The sequence below is a fragment of the Phocoena sinus genome, chromosome 19 (genome assembly GCF_008692025.1).
Source record: "Phocoena sinus isolate mPhoSin1 chromosome 19, mPhoSin1.pri, whole genome shotgun sequence".
Taxonomy (NCBI): domain Eukaryota; kingdom Metazoa; phylum Chordata; class Mammalia; order Artiodactyla; family Phocoenidae; genus Phocoena; species Phocoena sinus.
Window position 1 is genome coordinate 16,474,438 of NC_045781.1, and position 22,683 is coordinate 16,497,120.

General features: G+C 53.3%; 1 protein-coding gene across 5 annotated transcripts in view; it reads right to left on the reverse strand.

Annotated features, from left to right (window-relative positions):
• Positions 1-4,811: 4,811 nt before the first annotated feature.
• The window catches only part of GPI (glucose-6-phosphate isomerase), a 31,050-nt gene continuing 13,178 nt past the window's right edge, over positions 4,812-22,683 (reverse strand). For 4 of the 5 annotated variants that reach the window (XM_032611837.1, XM_032611839.1, XM_032611838.1 and 1 more), the window contains 14 exons: positions 22,674-22,683; positions 22,404-22,550; positions 21,515-21,586; positions 20,796-20,840; positions 19,496-19,549; positions 9,011-9,071; positions 8,543-8,586; positions 8,256-8,408; positions 7,311-7,440; positions 7,080-7,156; positions 5,775-5,903; positions 5,475-5,550; positions 5,333-5,399; positions 4,812-5,222 (listed from right to left, as the gene is read on the reverse strand). The exon at positions 22,674-22,683 is cut by the window's right edge and continues 74 nt beyond it. In XM_032611837.1, the coding sequence (XP_032467728.1) occupies positions 5,087-5,222; positions 5,333-5,399; positions 5,475-5,550; positions 5,775-5,903; positions 7,080-7,156; positions 7,311-7,440; positions 8,256-8,408; positions 8,543-8,586; positions 9,011-9,071; positions 19,496-19,549; positions 20,796-20,840; positions 21,515-21,586; positions 22,404-22,550; positions 22,674-22,683 (1,201 nt within the window). In that variant the 3' untranslated portion in view covers positions 4,812-5,086. The remainder of the gene's footprint in view (positions 5,223-5,332; positions 5,400-5,474; positions 5,551-5,774; positions 5,904-7,079; positions 7,157-7,310; positions 7,441-8,255; positions 8,409-8,542; positions 8,587-9,010; positions 9,072-19,495; positions 19,550-20,795; positions 20,841-21,514; positions 21,587-22,403; positions 22,551-22,673) is intronic. The other variant, XM_032611840.1, reaches the window with a different exon arrangement.

Here is a 22,683-nt window from a genome sequence, read left to right on the forward strand (position 1 = left end):
AGAGGCGAACTACGGCAGCCGAGAGGGTGCGCCGCTCTGTGCACGCGCACTGCCTACGCCTGAGAGACGGCCCCGCCCCCTTCAGACCGCTTCCGGGGATACAGTTTGTAGCCCGGTGAAGATCCCGGAGCGGCAAGGCATTTTGGCTCGTAGTGCGCGCTGCTAAAGGAAGTTGGCACCCTCTACCGTGAACGAGTCTTGCCAAAAAGTTTTATCTAAAATAAGTGGGATATGGGACATCTCTGGCGGTCCAACGGTTAGGGCTACGCGCGTCCACTGCAGGGGGCGTGGATTGGATCCCGGATGGGGGAACTAAGATCCCGCATGCCATTCGGTGCGTGAAAAATAAATAAATAAAATAAAATAAGTTGGATAATAGTACTGTCGTTAACAAGCCCCTCCCCCAAAAAACAAAAACACAAAGTTCTAAATTTTTATTTATTTTCTAAATTATTTTTAAAATTTTTATTGGAGTATAGGTGACTTACCATGTTGTTAGTTTCAGGTGTACAGCAAAGTGAGTCAGTTATACATATACATATATCCACTCTTTTTTTTTTTTTAAGATGCTTTTCCCATATAGGCCACTATTGAGTAGGATTCCCTGTGCTGTACAGTAGGTTCTTATTAGTTATCTATTTTATATATAGCAGTGTGTATATGTCAATCCCAGTCTCCCAGTTTATCCCTTCCCCCCCAGGAAAGCCCTAAATTTTTAGAGAAGACACATCGAAATGCCTATAGATGAAATGATATATCTGGGATTTGCTACATGATGGGCGGGACTGTAGATGAAATTAAATGGGCCCTGGGTTGATAATTGTTCAAATTTGGTGTCAGGCACAGGGTGGTCTCTTATGCTATTTGACTTTTATATGTTCGAAATTTTCGGTAATAAAGTTTTTTAAATGCCTGTGGCACACATAGGTGAATTTCAAAAACATCGTGCTAAGTGAAAGAAGCCAGACACAAAAGGCCACATTCTGGAAAAGGTGAACTTTTAGTAATCAAATGGATGGTTGCCAGGGTTTGGGTTTAGGGGTTTAGGGGGCAGAGGTTGACCACAAAAGGTGCCAGGAACTTGTTGGAGTGATGAAAATGCTGTATATCTCACTTGTGCTTGTTACATGACTGTATACATTTGTCAAAACTCAGAACTGTACACCAAAGGAAGATGAATTTTACTATATGTAAATTATACCTCAATAAACCGGACTTAAAAAAGCATGTTGCAGAAGCACTATTTCAGGCTTCATACCATGGTATGTAAAAAAAAAAGAGAAAAAAAAGAAAAAGAAAGTGACTTCCCCTGTGTTCCAGTGGGTAAGACTCTGTGCTTCCAGTGCAGGAGGCGTGGGTTCAATCCCTGGTTGGGGAACAAGATCCCACATGCATGCTGCAACTAAAGAGTTCACATGCCACAACTAAGAAGTCTGAATGCTGCAGCTAAGAAGCCCACATGCCACAATGAAGATCCCGCATGCAGCAACTAAGACCTGGCACAGCCAAAATAAATAAATAAATAGTTAAAAAGGAAAAAAGAAGAAAAAAAAAAAAAAAAAGAAAAGAAAGAGGACACAGGTGCCTCCTGATGTTTGGCTCCAGCCCCAGCGAGGACCTGGAGGTGAAACCAGTTTACTTCTGGTTTATCACTGCCAATCTGATGGCTTTAAAGGTGCTGTGAAGTCCAGTCTTGCTGTTCACTTCAGGTCTAGCCAAAGAGGCTGGATGACTTGGTAGATACTTGTTATTTTAGCTAATGTTTCCCAGGATACATTTCTAAATTATTGCAAGAAGAAACAAACTTCAAAATTCTTCTTGGGGACTTCCCTGGCAGTCCAGTGGTTAAGACGCCACGCTTCCACTGTAGGGGGCACCGGTGTGATCCCTGGTTAGGGAACTAATAAAATCCTGTACGCCCCGTGGTGCAGCCAAAAATTAAAAAAAAAAATCTTATTCTTGCTAACACAGCAAGATTTACTCCAACAGTTACTGAGCTCTCTCCACCGTGTCATCTGTTTACATCCTAATATAACCTATTACAGGCTCTTGATCAAAGTGTGATTGCAGCATGAAGCCTTATTACTTAAGAGGAATGTTCAAGATGTTAACTGCTGCCCCATTCTGGAATTTCAGAAGCAATTTAACAACAAATTTGACACTGACATTATCGTGGAGTCCTTGGAACAACGTAAGGAGTGCTTGCATGTGTGAGACTTGAAGTGTCTGACTTAATTCATGATTTCGTTGGGTTTGGACCTCCTGACAAACTCACACGACTCATCAAATTGTGAAACAGTTTGTATTTGAGGAAGTACAGAATGAGGATGTTGAAAGCTACTTCAGTCTCACCTGAAGGGCTGCTTGTGATGGTTAATTTTACGTGTCAACTTAACCGGGCTAAGGGATGCCCAGACAGCTGGTAAAACATTTTTTCTAGGATTATCTGTGAGGGTGCTTCAGAAGAGAATAGCATTTGAATCAGTAAACTGAGTAAAGATCTGCCCTCAACAATGTGGGTGGGTATCATCCAATCTGATGAGAGCTTGAAGAGAACAAAAAGGTGGAGAAAGGGTGAATTCTTTCTCTTCTTGAGCTGGGACATCCATCTTCTCCTGCCCTTGGACATCAGAGCTCCTGGCTCTCAAGCCTTTAGACTCTGGGCTCCCACCAGTGGCCTCTTAGTTTTCAGGCCTTCAGACTCAAACTGAATCATAGCCCTGGCTTTCCTGAGTCTCCAGCTTGCAGACAGCATATCGTGGGATTTCTCAGCCTCCATAATGATGTGTGCCAGCTCCCATAATAAATCTCCTCATATATCTGTATAGAGATACATAGACATATCCTATTGGTTCTGTTCCTCTGCAGAACTCTAATGTACTGCTCAAGACTTGCAACAACTGGCAGCCACAGGATAAGTGGAAGCTGTAAGTGATGACAGTGGCAGTGATGAGCAGAGCAAGTCAGGGCCAAGGGACACATGGCCAACTGACATATGTCAGGTGCTCCCGCCTAAGGGAAGACATGAGACTTGGCAGCTGGCCAAGAGGAACTCAGTGGGCCCACTGCTAAAAGATCATTCACGTGAAGACAAGCTAGCCTGAGAGGGTCTGCCACCTAGAATTTTCCTCTCTACAGACTAGTGTGCTTGCTCTTTTGTAATAGAGGAAGTGCCTCTGATGGGAATATAGCTCACTTTTCGTCAGCTATATTAAGAAAGGAGGTGGGGGAATTCCCTGGCGGTCCAGTGGTTAGGACTCCATGCTTCCACTGAAGCGGGTACAGGTTTGATTCCTGGTCGGGGAACTGAGATCCCATATGCCGTGAGGCGCCCCCCCGCAAAAAAAATAAAGGAGGTGAGTCAGCAGGGGCTTCAACAGAGCTTGACTGTTGAAGAGCATCTTTCTATCACCTCTACAAAAGTGGGAGAGAAGTGGGCATTCACTTTTGGAATTAAAAAACAAACAATTTCCACTTCACCAATAGGAAGATGAGAAGTGCTGACAATTTCTATTATTTATTTTAAGTGGACGTTTGCTCCTGTATGGTCACTTTCTACAGTCAGGGTATTCCTTTCTTTGAGCATTCATGGGTGCAGTTTGTCTTCTCTTTATAGGAATAAAAAATACAAGTCCTGGGCTTCCCTGGTGGTGCAGTGGTTGAGAGTCCGCCTGCCGATGCAGGGGACACGGGTTCGTGCCCCGGTCCAGGAAGATCCCACGTGCCGCGGAGCGGCTGGGCCCGTGAGCCATGGCCGCTGAGCCTGCGCGTCCGGAGACTGTGCTCCGCAATGGGAGAGGCCACAACAGTGAGAGGCCCGCGTACCGCAAAAACAACAACAACAACAAAAATACAAGTCCTGACTTTTCCCTGTTTTGAGGAAGGCATGTGACCAAGCTAGAGGACAACTCAAATGCAGGCAGCCCAGAAGATGGGGTGAAGGCCGCCTGATGACAGACAGGGTTGAGGGCAGCAGGGCTTTGTGAAAGGGGCAGCAGTTTCCCAGTCCAGATCATTCTGTCATGGTCTAGGGTGTAGGTCTGGAAAGCTCAGCCTGTAGTCTGCCCATCAACTCTTTAAATAAAATTCCTTTTCTGCTAAATTGGCCAGAAATATTATTTAGTATCTTGAATGGAAGTACCTTAATAGAAGATAAAAGGACAGTTTCTTCAAAAATCCTTTTTTTCAACTGTCTGTCTTATAAAAGGAAAGAATTACCCGAGCATTTGGCCAGGAGTTAGTGGTCACCCTTGATCTGGGCCAGGAATTCACCCAAAACAGACAAAATCTCAATATGGTTTAAAAAACTATCCAGTGGGGCTTCCCAGGTGGCACAGTGGTAGAGAGTCCGCCTGCTGATGCAGGGGACACGGGTTCGTGCCCCGGTCCAGGAGGATCCCACATGCCGCGGAGCGGCTGGGCCCGTGAGCCATGGCCGCTGAGCCTGCGCGTCCGGAGCCTGTGCTCCGCAACGGGAGAGGCCACAACAGTGAGAGGCCCGCATACCACACACACACACAAAAAAACAACAAAAAAACTATCCAGTGAACAGAAGTATACAATCCTTCCAAAGCCACAGGGGTGAGGAGTGTAAGAAGATGTAGAAAAGATTTGACTACAGAGGCCAAGTTGCCCTCGCGACTTGGGTTATGCCCCACTCCACCCACTCTTTTCTCAAGGGACCGTCCTCCATTCTGGATCTGCTCACCAATTACAGCAAAGCCTCACACAAGGCAAACACTCCTCCTACTGGGCACCCTAACTCCTGCAGAGAGCCCCATCTCAGGACAGAGAAGAGTCTCAGCCTACAATCTCCTTTGTGGCATCTTTATTTTCTACCTGGTATATGAACAATGAACACAGGTCAGAAAAATCAGCTGCACTGAAACACTTCAGCCGACTGTAAGACAGAGGGGGCCTGGACATGGAGAGGGTGAGGCTGGCAATTCCAGACCAGCTTCCGCCAAAGGGCTTGTGGTCCAAGCCCGAAACCAGAGGGTGCTCTGGGCAGGACCATGCGGTGCAGACTCTGGGCAGGAGGGACAAGAAGGACCAGTCACAACGGGGACTACTTCCGGGCACGAGTTTATTGGCTTCTGGCCTCACGCTCCTGCTTGATGAAGTTGATCAGCCCATTGGTGGAAGAATCGTGAGAAGTCACTGGGCTGCTGCCATCAAGCTCAGGTTCAATTTTCTTAGCCAGCTGCTTTCCCAGCTCCACTCTGCCAGGGCGAGGAGAAAGAATGGTATGAGGAAGCTTCCAACGTTGCTAGTGAAATCCACCAGCCGGCTCACAGGCATTCCCCACCCTCCCCTTTAGCCAGCAACTCACCCCCACTGGTCAAAGCTGTTGATGTCCCAGATGATGCCCTGAACGAAGATCTTGTGCTCGTACATGGCTGTGGAGGGAGCACGTTAGGGCTCTACCAGCCCAGTCCGACCTACCCGAAGCTGGGACTTCCTCACTCACTTACCAATCAAGGCTCCAAGAATGAATGGCGTGAGTTTAGTGAACACAATAGAGTTGGTTGGGCGATTTCCTTCAAAGACCTTCAGAAAACACCCAGAAATGTCCCCCAGTTAGTCGTGATTCCTAACTCCTCATAAGGGAAGCACATGCTGCGCCAGCGGCTGGGATGGGCAGCTCTGCGAGGACAGCCCCTCCTACCGTGCAAGGCAGGCAAGGCACTCCACGAGCCCCTGCCCTGGCCACACAACTTTATCCTTCCAATTCCAGGATGCCACCCAAAGCCCACTTCAGGAGAAGTGCTGACCTTGTGGGGCAACAGCTTCTCAGAGTCCTCTGGACTCTTCCCTGCAGCCTGTAGCTCCTTCCGGGCCTCCTCTGTCGACTTCCCCCGCATCAGGGCCTCAGTCTGGGCCAAGAAGTTGGCCAGGAGGATCTGATGAGAGAGACATCGAGTACCATTTTGAAGCACTGTCTGAGCTTCAGGCAGATGGACAAGACTGCCTGGCACTGCCCAGTCAGGGTTTAGTCTCAGCAGTCGGGGTAAGGCTGCTTGCCCCAACTCTGGAGCTTACTTGGAGCAAGGGGGGGACACCAGAGCACATCTGTTGACACTGGAAAGTAGGCAACGATGATAACTACCCTTCAAGGACTATGTACTACTTGCCGAGGGCCCTGTTAAGAACTTTACCAAGACCTATTTTTTAAGGTCCTGAGGGGGGAGAGGCATCATCTCTTTTCTAGTTGAGCCTCAGTTTCCTCAAGTCAGCAGCACTGAATCCCAGAAGGACAGAAGGAAAGAATTAGAATCCAAACCCAGGACCCCCGAGTCCAAAGCTTGTGCCCACAGTAACCCATGCTACTCTGCACACCCAAGAAAAGGCAGGATCGGTCCCCTTCAAGGACTCTGCCAGGTCAGGAGTTGGGTGGTTTTCCCCTTTGCTGCTGTGGTAGGCAAGATCTTGGCTCCCTGACCTTTGCCCCCCTGCTGTTAACGCCTGTGTATATTATACCGCATGGCACAGAGGGATTTTGCAGACAGAGCTAAGGTTACAGACCTTAAGATAGGGAGATTATCCAGGTGGGCCCACTGTAATCACATAGCCCTTAAAAATCACAGAAGAGGGCGGCAAGTGAGTCAGCCACAGAGATGCAACAGAAGAAGATGCAGGAGAGAATCGAAGCTTCAGATGGACTCAACCCAGCCTTGCTGGCTCTGAGACCGAGTCAAGGGGGTTTCTAGAAGCTGAGAACGACCCCCAGCTGCCAGCAAAGAAGCCAGGTCTTGGTCCTACAACCATATAGAAATGGATTCTGCCAACAATCTGAATGAATGATGAAAAGGATTTCCCCCCAGAGTCTCCGGAAGGGAACACGGTCCTGCCGACACCTTGACTTCAGCCTGTGAGAACCTGAGCAGAGACCCAGCAGACCATGATGGGCTTGGGACCCACAGAAACCACGATAATAAATGGGTGTTGTCTTTAAGCCACTAAGTTTGTGGTGGCAGGAACAGAAAACTAGTACTGCTGACTAATGCATCAGTCTTAAGAGGTCTAGGTGTAGCGTGAGCCTAAGACAGCATGAAGAGGGTCGGGACGAGGGCTTTTACCTTGTGATGCAAACCCTTCCTTATCGGGTGCTGCGTCTGAACAGGGATGAGGAAGTCACAGGGTATCATCTTGGTACCTGCGAAGGGCACTGTGGTCACCCAGGCGCCTATCCCCACCCACGGGAACCACCCATGTGGCCTACAGGAGAACGCTGACCTCACGGAGGAGTCTTTGCTGGCGTGCCCTCCCCGTCCCCAGCTGCACTCCTGCCCAGGCCAGACGGGCCCTACCTTGGTGGATGAGCTGGTAGAAGGCATGCTGGCCATTGGTCCCTGGCTCCCCCCACACAATGGGGCCCGTCTGGTGGTCCACACGGGTGCCGGACTTGGTGATGTACTTCCCATTGGACTCCATGTCACCCTGGAATGGGGCCAGAAACCCAGTCATCGATCTGCAAGTCTTGCTCCTTCATGCACGTGCCCAAAACCAGCCTGGGATGCACCAGGCACGCCTGCCCTGCCCTGGCTCTGTGAGATATGGGCAGGCATGATTCTTTTATGTCCCCTCACCTGGGAGGGCACAGCTCACAAGCTTTTTGGCTTCGACCGCTCTGAAGGACCCAGGACCAGGTCCAGGGAGGACCTCCCTAAGAGCAGAAACGGGTCACAAAATCTTCAGTTGATTTCTTAATGGAGAGGCAGGCTGGAATCCAGACTGTATAGCCTTTGAGGGCCGTCACCCCAACTAGACTCTGGGCCTTGGGGAGCCTCAGCCCCTCCTCCAGTCACAGGATCCACTGGGAGAGGGGCTCCTCTAGGGGGGCTGTGGAGATTCCAGGGGCAGAGGGCTGTGAGTAGCCCAAAGAGGCACCACAGACTGGGTGTAAACTTGCTTTTCTGGAGGGACAAAGGCAGTGCAAACCATGGGGGTCCCAGGCTGTGGCCCACCCTGTCAGGTGATGTCCAAGAAAGAAGTGACCTGGCTGAGGTACATGCCCTGAGCCAAGCCAGAGCCTGGCTGGCCAGGGCACCATGATGGCCACTCATGCCCCTCCCACGGTAGCCAAACTCAACTGACGCAGATCCTGGTTACGAAGATTCTCCATGAGATGGGGAGCACAGGTGGGCCTTGGACATGCCCAAGGGTAATGGAGGAAAAGGCCGCTGGAGGAGCAGGAACCTGGGCACCCAGGCTCACAGGCCCCCCAACCCAAGGCGTGGCCTGGCAGCTGGTACCTGCTGGAAGTAGGCAGCAAAGCGGTGCAGGTACTGGTCGTAGGGCAGCATGGCATGCGTCTCACACCCAAAGCAGTTGATGTACCAGACGCCCAGCAGAGCCAGCAGGACGGGGGCATTCTTCTCCAGGGGCGTCGTGCGGAAGTGCTGGTCCTGAAATGAGAACAGGGTGCGTGGGGGCTGAGCAGCTTCCCAGGAGGGAAGGAGAGAGGGCGAGGGGGAGGGAGCTGGACCAACCACAAGCTTCTGGCCAGCGTCTGGCAGAGAACACAAGCCTCAGCACTTACCATCCAGTGAGCCCCTGAGAGCAGCTGCTCGAAGTTGTCAAATCCTGCAACACAAAAGCAGCGTCAACAGAAATGGTCATGCCCTATGCCTCCTGGACGTGGACACAGCTTCTTCTGGAACCGGGGGAAGGCTGGAGGGGGCGCCAGAAGAAACAGGATCTGGGAGGACTTGGGCCTGTAGAAAGCCCCTCTAATCAGAGTCAGCCCTGAGCACAGAGGCAGCTCTAGCGCCACCTGGCATGGAGGAGCGAGCAGGACCGCAGGTGTGAGGGGCGGGGAGAAAGGCCAACCTGCAAACCCGCAAGGAAACTCGGCCCTTCCCACCTGACCTGAAAGAAATGTACCAGCCAAGGGCAGAGAGGCCCGCGGCCTGTGGGAACGGGAAGGTATTCAGGGACACGAGCCCCCAGCCCGACTTCAGACGGCAACACGGTCTCCCGAGACAGAAACACAAACATGCACACTCACCCACGTGCAGGGCAATGGAGAGTCCGATGGCTGACCACAGCGAGTAGCGGCCTCCCACCCACTAGGAGAGACAGGAAAAGGCGCTGAGGAAGGGCTGGCACACCCCACCCCCCTCCCTCCTGCCACGGAACTTGCCCCCTGAGAACCATGCTCTGCTACAGGTGAGGCTCTGCGGCCCTGGGGCCAACCCACCTCTGGGAAGCAAGACAGCAGGCCAGGCGCCGGCAACTGCTGGGCCGACCAACAGGGCAGAGACTACACGAGGGACTGACCAGAGCCACGAGACTCAACCGAAGACCTTACCGTGGCTGACCCCACCTCCTCAGACACTGACAGACCCGGCGCCTCATACCTGTGCCAGGTCCGGCCTCCCCAGGCACCAACAGACCCAGCGCCTAGACCACCTCCTTGGACACTGACAAGTCAGAATCCCATACCTGTGTCTGGTTGTGCCTCCAAGGACACCGACAGACCCAATGACTCGTACCTGTGTCCAGCCTCTTTAAACACTAAGAGACCCAGCACCTCATACCTGTGCCCACGCATACTTCCTTGAACAATGAAAGACCCAGCGCCTCCTACCTGGCCTTGGCCCCTGCTCCTCAGATACTGATAAACCCAGGGTCTCATAGCTGGGCCTGGCCTTGCCACTTCTGACAATGAGAGATCCAGTGCCTCATACCTGTGCCCATTCCCGATTCTTCAGGCTGTACTGACAGACCCAGCACCTCCTAGCTGTGCCTAGCCCTGCCTCCTGGGACACTGACAGGCCCAGTGGCTCATGCCTAGGCTTGAGTCTGGATATGAGCCAGGATCTTCTCATGCCGCACTGCAGACTCCATTTTACCTTCAGAATCCTCAGATCTCCAGTCACGTCTTCCTGACAACTACTTATGGAACACCTACCATGTTCCTAGCATAGGCAATACAAACAATCCACGGGGGAGAAAGATATAAATGAAACAATCATGCCGATAAATGTGAAAATGAGATAAAGTGCTTGGGAGAAAGGAAACCAAGAATAAAAGGACTCTGAGGGTGCTTGAACCTGGATATGAAGAATGAGTAAGTGTTACCCAGGGAAGCACAGAGGGAGGAGAAGGATTCCAGCAGCCAGAATAGCATATGCCAAGGTCCTGCAGCCAGAGCAGGCTTTCTCAACAGTGAGAGAATTAAGCCCCACGGAAGATGCTTTGAGTGACTCAATTTCTCAGTACTACCACGGTTGGTCCAAGGCTGGCACCCTTCTAGAGGCAAAAGAGAGATGCTAATTCATTACATCCAATGGATGCCTTGGGGCATTAAGGCTTAATTCTATCCTGAAAGCCTGACGAGACAGGCTGGGCAGGAAGAAGTGTAGCACAATCTAGAAGATGAAGGAAGGAGTGAGAACTGGAGGGTAGAAGCGGAGAGGCAAGGCTGGAGAACCAAGAAGTCTGTGGGTGAGGAGCGAATGGAAGCAGGAAACCACCTAGGAGCCCCAGTGGTCGTCCACAGAATGACGCTACCCTGAATGGGGGCGGCAGGGATGCAGACCACTGATTCAGGAGGTTCCATTAAAAAGGATGAATTGGAAGAACGACAGAATTAAATGTGGTCCAGATGTTTCTGGCTTGGATAATAAGATGAATGATGGGGCTCTTTACCTAGAAAGGGTCTGGGTTTGGGGGAACCTTACCTGACTGTCACGGTCCCACAGACCACACCATGCCTGGCACTGGCTCTCAGATCTCACCCAATAGACTCAAACCCAGAAACTGGCCTGAGCAGACAGCCAGCACTCAGACCAACAGATTCCAGGCTGCTGACTTTGACTGAGGTCAGGTTCTCAGACTTCACTTTTGTTTTGGGAGAGCCCAGCAAAGCTAGTGTCTGATTTGAGCCTCTGAGACCTCAAGCTGTGGACACAGGTCCTTAGACCTCACCTTCACCTGCAGTGGGTCTTTCACACCACACCTTAGAGATGTAGCTCTGCCGTCAGTTCCACATTCTGTGCTTCACCTGCCCCAGAGCCTCAGACCTCACCTTCTCCAACCAGGTGTAATCCAATCTCTTTCCCCACTTGATTAATTCAGACCCTGCCAGCTAGATGCCAATGTGACACACCACACCTTGGACTGGTTACAGATCCTCAAGCCTCTACAACACCCTGAGCTCTGCCCATCACACTTGACCAGCGTGCTAAGAACAGCTGGCTGACATGGCTCAGCTCGTTCTACCTCTCCTACCTGAACCCAAGGGCTCCGCACACCTCCCCAGGTAGACCCAGGTACACACACCTACGATGACACTGCCTTTCCCTCGATGAGAGTCCACTCTACCCACCTGACTGTGCCTGATCCTACCACTGAGGGTCCCACCTGTGTCTGACCCACCTTCTCAGGCCTTACCAATCATACCAATTACGTATTTCTAGGCTAGATCCTGCCCCATTCATTGCATCTAACAAGCCCGGGGATGCCAATTTGTACCTGAACCGGGGGACAAAAACCCACCTAAGATCGTGTTTATACCTCTGCCCGTGTGACCCTGATCCACGGACTCACTGACAAAGCCAGGTCCACGTAGCAGCCCTGGGTATGGATGCAATGGCTTCACCTGGGAGGTTAACTCTACCTACTTGTGTTCAACTCCAGTACCTCAGACCACAGGGTTATACACCTGTCAGAGGCAGGCTCCAGACAGCTCAGCTAATGACCCGGGCTTCACACATCTGTCTGTGCCTAACCTTGACCCCTCACATCTCAACTGACAGACCCAGGCCCACCTCCCAGAGCCCAACACTCAGACGCCTCACACCTTCCCAAGGGATCCAGCTCTCTCTCCATGGGCCTGATCTCGGCTCCCAGGCCTAACATGAGAGAGCCAGGTCTACCGTCTGTGTCTGACTCGGCTTTCCACAGCTCACAAACAGATCCAACACTATCAACCCCTGCTTAGTCTGGGCACCAACACCTCAGTAAGGAGCCTCAGACCTCATCAGATGCAAACATCTCTGCGTATCTGTGCTCAGCAGACCCCACCGAGAGATGTGGTTACCTACTTGGGATTAACCCCAGATCTAACTTCTAGGACCTGGGTCAATGTACCTGAGCCGGAATCGTGCTCCAAGGATTTCACCTGCAAGACCCAAGCATACATACAGCTGGCCCCAAAGTCCTTGCTTGAGAGGAGCCACATCCACCTACTCATGTCTAACTTAGAGGCTGCATATCTGCTATGAGCCCCGCAGAGTCCCGCCTACCTGCAGAAGACCCCAGTGCTGTGGGCCTGAATTGAGGCCGCTCTACCAACCCAGGCTTAACCCTGGTCTTTCAGGCATCACCAAAAGACCAAGGGTACATACCTTTGCCTGAATCCAACACCTGAAAGAGCCAAGTCTACCTACCTGTGTTCAACCGTAACTCCTTAGGTCTCCTCAAGACTATACCTGGCAGACAGGCTTTGCCTACCTGCCTCTGACCCAGGCTGCTCAGACCACATTTGCTGGGCCAGCTCTGCCTACTTGGACATGACCCTGGTTCCTCCGACCATACCTAGTGGACAGCTCTGCCTACGCGTACATGACCCTGGACCCTCAGTCCATACCTGGCAGACCAGCTCTGCCTACCTGTACATGACCCTGGCTCTTCAGACCATACTTAGTGGACCAACTCTGCCTACCTGTACATGACCCTGGACCCTCAGTCCACACCTGCCAGAGCAGCTCTGCCTACCTGTACATGACCCTGGATCCTCAGACCATACTTAGTGGACCCATTCTGCCTACCTGTACTTAACCCTGGATCCTCGGACCATACCTAGTGGACCAACTCTGCCTACCAGTGCTTGAGCCTGGATCCTCGGACTACACCTAGTGGACCAGCTCTGCCTACCTGTGCTTGAACCTGGATCCTCAGACCATACCTCATCAGACAGCTCTGCCTACCTGTACATGACCCTGGATCCTTGGACCATACCTAGCGGACCAGCTCTGCCTACCTGTGCTTGACCCTGGGTCCTCGGACTACACCCAGTGGACCAGCTCTGCCTACCTGTGCTTGAACCTGGATCCTTGGACCATACCTAGTCAGACAGCTCTGCCTACCTGTATTTGACTCCAGATCCCAGACCATACATTATAGACCAGCTCTGCCTACCTGTACTTGACCCTGGGTCCTGAGACTGTACCTGGTGGACCAGCTCTGCTTACCTGTGCATGACTCTGTCTCCTCTGACCGTAACTAGTGGACGAGCTCTGCCTCCCTGTGCTTGACTCTGGGTCCTCAGACCATACCTAGCAGACCAGCTCTGCCTACCTGTACATGACCCTGGCTTCTTATGCTGTACCTAACAGACCAGCTCTATCTACCTTTATGTGACCCTGTGTCCTCGGACCATACCTACCCAGTCAGCTCTGCTTACCTGTACATGACCCTGGATCCTTAGAACCTAACTAGCAGAATAGCTCTGCCTACCTGTGCTTGACCCTGGGTCCTCAGTCCATACCCAGTGGACCAGCTCTGCCTACCTGTACATGACCCTGGATCCTCGGATCATACCTAGTGGACCAGCTCTGCCTACCTGTGCTTGACCCTGGATCCTCAGTCCATACCCAGTGGACCAGCTCTGCCTACCTGTACATGACCCTGGATCCTCGGATCATACCTAGTGGACCAGCTCTGCCTACCTGTACATGACCCTGGATCCTCAGACCATAGCTAGTGGACCAGCTCTGCCTACTTGTACACAACTCTGGACCCTCAGACCATACCTGACAGACCAGCTCTGCCTACCTGTACATGACCCTGGATCCTCAGACCATAGCTAGTGGACCAGCTCTGCCTACTTGTACACAACTCTGGACCCTCAGACCATACCTGACAGACCAGCTCTGCCTACCTGTACATGACCCTGGATCCTCAGACCATAGCTAGTGGACCAGCTCTGCCTACTTGTACACAACTCTGGACCCTCAGACCATACCTGACAGACCAGCTCTGCCTACCTGTGCACGACCCTGGATCCTCAGACCATAGCTAGTGGACCAGCTCTGCCTACTTGTACACAACTCTGGACCCTCAGACCATACCTGACAGACCAGCTCTGCCTACCTGTACATGACCCTGGATCCTCAGACCATAGCTAGTGGACCAGCTCTGCCTACTTGTACACAACTCTGGACCCTCAGACCATACCTGACAGACCAGCTCTGCCTACCTGTACATGACCCTGGATCCTCAGACCATAGCTAGTGGACCAGCTCTGCCTACTTGTACACAACTCTGGACCCTCAGACCATACCTGACAGACCAGCTCTGCCTACCTGTACATGACCCTGGATCCTCAGACCATAGCTAGTGGACCAGCTCTGCCTACTTGTACACAACTCTGGACCCTCAGACCATACCTGACAGACCAGCTCTGCCTACCTGTACATGACCCTGGATCCTCAGACCATAGCTAGTGGACCAGCTCTGCCTACTTGTACACAACTCTGGACCCTCAGACCATACCTGACAGACCAGCTCTGCCTACCTGTACATGACCCTGGATCCTCAGACCATAGCTAGTGGACCAGCTCTGCCTACTTGTACACAACTCTGGACCCTCAGACCATACCTGACAGACCAGCTCTGCCTACCTGTGCACGACCCTGGATCCTCAGACCATAGCTAGTGGACCAGCTCTGCCTACTTGTACACAACTCTGGACCCTCAGACCATACCTGACAGACCAGCTCTGCCTACCTGTGCACGACCCTGGATCCTCAGACCATAGCTAGTGGACCAGCTCTGCCTACTTGTACACAACTCTGGACCCTCAGACCATACCTGACAGACCAGCTCTGCCTACCTGTACATGACCCTGGATCCTCAGACCATAGCTAGTGGACCAGCTCTGCCTACTTGTACACAACTCTGGACCCTCAGACCATACCTGACAGACCAGCTCTGCCTACCTGTACATGACCCTGGATCCTCAGACCATAGCTAGTGGACCAGCTCTGCCTACTTGTACACAACTCTGGACCCTCAGACCATACCTGACAGACCAGCTCTGCCTACCTGTGCACGACCCTGGATCCTCAGACCATAGCTAGCAGACCAGCTCTACCCACCTGTACATGACCCTGGGTCCTGAGACTGCACCTAGTGGGCCAGCTCTACCTACGTGTACTTGACTCTGGGTCCTCAGACCATACCTAGCCAAACAGCTCTACCTACCTGTACTTGACCCTGGGTCCTCAGACCATACCTAGCCAAACAGCTCTACCTACCTGTACTTGACCCTGGGTCCTCAGACCATACCTAGCGGACCAGCTCTACCCGCCTGTACATGACCCTGACTCCTCAGACCATATCTAGCAGACCAGCTCTGCTTACCTGTGCTTGACCCTGGCTCCTCAGACGATACCCAGAAGACCAGTTCTACCAACCTGGCACCTTACACTGTACCTAGTGGACCAGCTCTGCTTACCTAAGACCACATGTGGCAAGTCAGTCCTACCTACTTGTGACTGAGCCTGGCTTCTGAGATTGCAGCTGGACGGCCACCTCTGCCTACCTGTGCTTGTTCCTGGCTCCTGAGACTGCCCCGGCAGGCTAGCTCTGTTTACATGTACCTCATCTCAGCTCGCCAAACGTCATCTAAGACATTTGGTTCTTCTTACCTGGACTTGGCTGTGACTTCCGAGATTTCACTGGACAGACCCAGTTTCCTGAACTTGCTCCACAGACTTTACCTGACAGACCGTGCTCTACCCACCTGTGCTTAACTCACCCTGACAGACCCAAGGATAAAACCTGTACCAGATGCAGACTCCACAGACCTTACATGAGAAACTCAAGTGCACATACCTGTGCCTGGCCACAACTCTTCAACTTCATAAGACATCTCTACAAGACAGGCAGAGATGCAGTTCTACCTACCTATCCTGACCTTACCTGGGAGATGCAGGTCTACTCACCTGTGCCCAGTCCCAGCTCCCAAGATCTCACCTGAGACACCTACCTCTATCCACCTGTCTTCACTTCATATTCTCAGAGATCATCTAAGAGATCCAGGTCTTTCTAGATGAACCCAACCCTGGCTCCTCAGGGCTCACCTGACAGATCTGTTCTACCTACCTGTGCCTGACCTCAACTGTGGGACAGAGTTTAATGAACCTAAACATGGCTTTTCAACCTACTTCTGGCTTACCTTTGGCTTTACAGATTTTACCTGAAAAACTCAGTTCTATCTACCAGTGCTGAACCTCAGCTCCTCAAATATGGAATACAAACCAGGGACTGGCCTCAGCAGCTCAGACCTTACCTGTTCAAGAACCAAAAGTACAAACCTGTATCTCACCTCAACTCCTCAAGCCTTACCTGACAGACCTGCTCTGTGTACCTGAGACAGACCCAGAATTCATGAACCTTCCAGATGGATGGAAGCAGCGCTCCATCTCTTTGCCCGACTCCAGCTTTTCAGTCCTTTCCCAGGGGACGCAGGACCATCTCCAGGACCATCACCCTGAGCATCACCAGAACTGCTTGGACAACACCTGAGGACACAGTTCTGACCTGGACCCGATCCTGGATTTCTAGTCCCACCTGTCAGACTCAGCTCTGTCTCTGCCTACCTTTGGTTTTAGTGTCCTTACCCGACCAACACACTTCTGTCCAGATGTGCCTGATCTTGGCTCCTCAGGCCTCCCCTGAAACACCTAGTTATACACACCTTGTCTGATTCCAGCTTCTGAGACCTCAAGCAGACGTGGCTTTACAGACCATGCCGGCAGACCCCACTATACAAACCTAACCTGAACAGACTCTTCCCAGAGACCTGACAGATCCCTGGCTGCTCATCTCAGCCTGAGGGAAGCCTGGCGAGAGTCCACTGGTGCCAAACAGTGTCTGAGTGACTTGGGCCTCTGACACTTCTAGAGACCTGTCTCTAGACCTTTGTCTACCATAAGCCTCTCACAATGCACCTTAGCGATGTGGCTCCTGGGTTGGTTCACCTGTCTGTTCTTCACCTGTTCCAACTCCCCAGTCCTTACCTTTTATAACCAGGTACATTCCTAACTCTTCCTCATCTGGGCACCTCATACCCCAACCCAGCCAGACCCCAATGCCACCGACCACGTCTTGGGCTGGTTATGGAACCTCAGGGGCCTCTACAACACCCTGAGCTCTGGCCGTCACACCTGGTCAGGATGCTGAGACCTACACAGGGGACTTACTTACGTTTGCCTAATCCTGACTTCTAAACGCCCACTCACTACCTGATGCTCACTATTCAGAGCCAGTCAGAGATCCCAATATATACACCTATCCTGAACCCACAGATCCAGGTTTAAGAACATGTACCTGGGCTTCCCTGGTGGCGCAGTGGTTAAGAATCCGCCTGCCAATGCAGGGTACACGGGTTCGAGCCCTGGTCTGGGAAGATCCCACGTGCTGCAGAGCAACTAAGCCCGTGCGCCACAACTACTGAGCCTGCGCTCTAGAGCCCGCGAGATGCAACTACTGAGCCCGCGTGCCACAACTACCGAAGTCCACGCGCCTAGAGCCCGTGCTCCACAAGAGAAGCCACTGCAATGAGAAGCCCGCGCACCGCAACGAAGAGTAGCCCCCGCTCGCCACAACTAGAGAAAGCCCGAGTGCAGCACCGAAGACCCAACGCAGCCAAAAATAAATTAAAAAAAAAAGAACATGTACCTAATTTTGGCTCCTCAGACTCCACTTGATAGAATATTTGAATTCTTCCAGAATTCACAGACCTCACCTGTACCTTTACCTGTCCTGGTGCCTCCTCTTCAGATACCACCTGTACCTGTCCTGGCTCCTCTTCAGACATCACCGGCCAAAATTAGCTCTCCGGTAATGCGTGCTGACTGCCTGATCCCGACACACAAGGCTGCCCCGTGGCTGGCCACAGCTGACCAGGCCTCACCGCTTACACATACCTACGCCAGACTGGACTCTTCAGATCTTACCTCAGAGCCAGAGCAACATCCCTGTATCTACTGTGACTCCTCTCTCTCACCTGAGAGACCCTGGGTCCAGAAATTTCACCTGTTCCTGTCCCTGGCTCCTCAGATGTCACCTTCTCAATTCACCAATATACATCCTTAGCGACCCAGGCAGGTCCTTCCAGGTATGTCTGGACTGGCCGCAGAGGCCTCCACTGTGCCCACCCTGGCCGCTCGGGCCTCACTAGCCAGCCCCAGCCCCATGTTTTTGCACCCAACTGTCATTCCTAGGCCTTACCTGGGAGACCCAGGTGTGTCTCTAGGCCACACCCCAGCTCATCTCTGCAGGCCGGGTGGTTACAGGCAATGACGAGCCAGGCTGCGACACAGCCCCGCTGCGCTGGGCTCCTTGGCTAGCAGGAGCCCCCACGTGTCCCTGACCACCACCTACTCAGGCTCCAGATCCCGGAGAGGAGGAGGGTGGTGCCTCCCCTCGTTTAACAGGCACGCAACATTTGTTAGAAGCTGCACAGTCTCTCTCGACCAGGGATCCTCATCTGAGCCACAGGACGCAGAAAGGATTTGAGTGACTCTTCTCAATTCTTCCAAGGATGGTACATAACTAGTCCCATTCTAGAAAGAGGTTAACTCATTACGCACAAAAGATGCCTTAGGGCGTGAGGGCGTAATTCTCTCCCGGACTCCAGGCCTTTACAGCTTTCAAAGGAAGTTACATCTTCAGATGCTGCCCCCAAGCAGAGAGCTTCCAGTATAAAGGCCTGGAAGCAGCCCCACTGGGAAAATTCCCAACCGGACGATGCCCTCTTAGGTACGCCTGCCGAAGTCACGTGTTAGAGCCACACCCACTGCATTCAAGGCACCCACGCCACTCCCTGCACCGCATCTCTGCCCCGCGAGCCTTCCCTGCATTCTGCGACCCGAGCCCTTCTCACACCACGGCTGCACTCAGGCAAGCTGCAAGGAGAGCTCCTGCTCACGCCTTGGCACCAGCTGTGGCTCTAGCAGAGATGAGTCTGCGTGACCGCCTGTCACTAGAGTGGCCCGCAGCTCTGCCACTCAGCAACGCTGGCTTCGCGAGCTGCCCAGCGGGGCCCCACCCAGGCACCTCCTCTCTGCCACCCTCCAGCTGCCCCTGCGGCTCCTTTCCAGGCCTGCCCAGTCACACCTCCCGCCTCACCCTGCCCTTTGGTCTTTACAGGTTGCGGCTGTAGTTCAGAGAAAGGTCATCACTGAGAATAACTCACAACCTCAGCTTAGCGAGGGGGACAGGGGTGGCTCCGGTTACCCCACCCAGGGGACTGTCACCCTGGCCTTGCAAGCCCGCCCTCGGTGGGAGTGGAGCCCTCATCCTGACTGAGCAAAGCTGTTCCTGCCCCACACGCCTCTCTGAGGGCCTCCTGCCTGCTGCAGGCATGCAGCAGGTGCTCAATAAATATTGACCTGACCTTATGGGCCCCTCATCTGCGGCTTGACTTGGCAAAGGACACATGATTCACCCACCACGGGGAAGTGCCTTTACTTACGTCCCAGAACTCGAACATGTTTTGAGGGTCAATTCCAAACTCCTTCACTTTGGCCTAAAAAGGGCAAAGGGAAAGAGAAGGAAGGAAGCCTGGGTTAGCGGTACAGGAACAGGAGCTCCAGGGCATGAAGAGTCGTGCCACCACTGGGGCTGCGCTGGAGCCACCTGCGAGTCCAGAGCCAGATGCCAGGCCAGCTCACGGCCAGCACACCCGTGGCCCAGCGCTTACAAACCCCTCCTGCTGAGAGGGGCTGCACACCCACCCTGAGGACCTGGCCCACACACTGTTCTGCAAGACCACCTCCTGGACCAGACCCCCTGGGACCTCTGGGAAACAACTGAGCACGGGCAGGGGCAACCTCCCAGGCCAGGAAACATACAGCCCGGACACCTGCCCAGCCCTTCCAATACTGGGATGGTGACCGCACCCCAGGAAGCCTTCAGGGAATGAGCGATCCTAGTCTATCCCCCGGGCAGACAGGGTCAGCAACCCTTGCCTAGACCCCACAGGAGACGCCCCACTGACCAGGCTGAGCTCTACCCCCAGAAGGTGGACAGTGGCACTGTGGTTGGCCAGCCTTAAGATGTCCTTCTGTCTCCCCCCACAGGCAAGTCAGCACTGCAGGCGTGGGTGGGGGTGGGGGTGACACGGAAGGAGTGGAGTCAGGAGGACCCGGGTGTGGTTCCGGCTCAGACTGCCCAGCACAAAGCCCACCACACGGCAAGTGCTCAGCCAGGTCTGCCTTCCTGGCGACCCCTGCAGCACAGCCCCGCCCTGCCCGCTGACACGCCCCTGACCCTACCTTGCACAACCCGGGGCCAGGAGGAACTGGCAGGTGGGTAACCATGTTCTAATCCCGGCATCACTGACTCATGCAATCACTGGGTGACAAGTCACATCCCTTCATTGGGGCTTAACGTCCTTATGTGAGAAATGGGATGCATCCCCCGTACCCAGCATATCCCATCTGGGGAGAGGCCAGTGGCAGAGGCCAGGGGAGGTCACATGTGTGGAATGTTGTGGCCATCAGCCAGGCCCGGGAGATGGGTGGGGTTAATGTGATCCCACTGACTGCAAACCCCTTGCTGGAGCAGCAGAGGTTTGTCTGCCTTGCAGAAAAGGTAAGGACGGTTTGCAACTCACATCCCTCACAGGCAACCAACCCTTCTACCCAACCAGCTGAGCCAAGACCCCTGAACCTGTGAAACACACCTCAGCTGATGTATTCGGAAAGGCCACGACCCTGACCTGGCCTGGGCCCTCCCAGGGAGGTAGTATGGGAACCCTCATGGGCACTTACAGTGTTGGTAGACAGGGCAACAAAGTGCTTCGAGACTGCGGAAGGCTGCAAGAGATGAGTCAAGTTATACCACACCCATCCAGGGGCCCCCCAGGGGCAGTAACCCTGCCATCTCTGGAGAAACCAAGGCCCCGGCGGGGACCCACTGCTCCCAGTCCTCGGTTCGGAGGCTGTCGGAGGAGCCCCATGTCAAGATGGAGAGGACAGAGGGGTCAGAGGCCAGGCAGCCCAGCCTACCTCACAGGCACACAAGGCCCAGGGTGTCTCCCCTGTAAAGCTGGAGGGGCCAGGGATAGAGAGGATTCCATAGGGCCAGTGGCCTTAAGGAAACGGCCCTCAGCAGTTAGAGCAGGGTCTGCCACATTTGGCTTGTCTGGGCTGGCAAAGCCAAATATCTTTATTTTTTTTTTTCTTTTCTAAATATTTATTTATTTTGGCTGCACGGGGTCTTAGTTGCAACATGCAGGATCTTCGTTGCGGCATGCATGCGGGATCTAGTTCCCTGACCAGGGATCGAACTGGGGCCCCACGCATTGGGAGCACAGAGCCTTACCCACTGGACCATCAGGGAAGTCCCAAAGCCAAATATCTTAACCAGAGAGGATGCCTCCTGCTGCCAACTTCAGGGGAAATAGGGCTACAGGGCTAAGTGTGGCCACGGGCAGGCCCACCCTGTCCTTCCCAGCCTGCACACTGCCCACTGCCCACCCAGCACTCACATCCTTGGCCGACAGGAGAAACCACTCCTTTGCTGTCTCTGCGTTGGTGATGGTCTCCTGGGTGGTGAAGGTCTGCAAGCAGAGAGTAAAGGAGTCGGTCCCCAGCCAAGGTCGGTACGGCCCAGAGCCAGAGCTCAGCAGCGGAGGCCGTGTGGGTGCCCAGTTACCACACGGAGCAGTGCATGCAGGTGTGAGTCACTCCCCATCACCCCCACCCACGTGTCCACAAAGCCACGATCAGTGACTGCGTCTGGGGCAGGGGCCTGGAAGTAGCAACATCATCCTGTAATTCCAGGACTTCACAGACAGAGAAAGGGGAAACGCTAGTAAGAGCTACACCTCCACCTGCCCAGAGCCCACCCTCCGCCCCCGCCACCCCACCACAGGTCAAAGGCCAGAGCATCCTCCAGGAGAGCAGCTGTGGACACACCTGGGGCTCCCTTCAGCCCAGACTAGGCTGTATCTCAGAACTCAGATGAAATTCTTAATATTTAATGTGCATGGATACGAGTAAACAGGGCATGGATGACAAAAAACAAAATGCTTACATTATCTGGGCATGGCTCTGGGATCAGAAAGGAGCAGACGTTAGAGACAGATCTCTGAGAAAGATGGGAACGGTCCCAGGCTGAGTGCACATTCAGTGAAGTGAGTGGGTGGGCCTAAGATGAAGGCTCATACGGACCAGTTCAGGCTTTCATCAGGTAAACTGTTTTTGCCACCAGATAAGGAACAGTCTGAGGGCAGCTGTGCCCACCTGATCCACAAAGCACAGCTCATTCAGAGCAGCTGGGAGGGTCCAGAGTCCAGGGCAGTGGCAAAGCATCCACCCCCCCTCACACCCCAACACACACAGGGTTGGGAGTCAGGCCGGGTCTGAGGGCCGTACCTTGGAGGCGATGATGAACAGGGAGGACTCAGGCTTCAGGGCGGCCAGTGTTTTGGCAATGTGGGTCCCATCGATGTTGGAGACAAACCAGACCCGGGGACCTTCTGAAGAGTATGGCTTGAGGGCTTCAGTCACCATGAGGGGTCCCTGTGGGGAGATGCAGCATCAGAAATCCCACGAGAGGTGAGAACAGCCAGGTCCCATCTCTGGAGAAACCAAGGCCCTGGATGGAACCCCTCCTCCCCCATCCCAAGGCAGCCCCCTCCTTACCAGGTCAGAG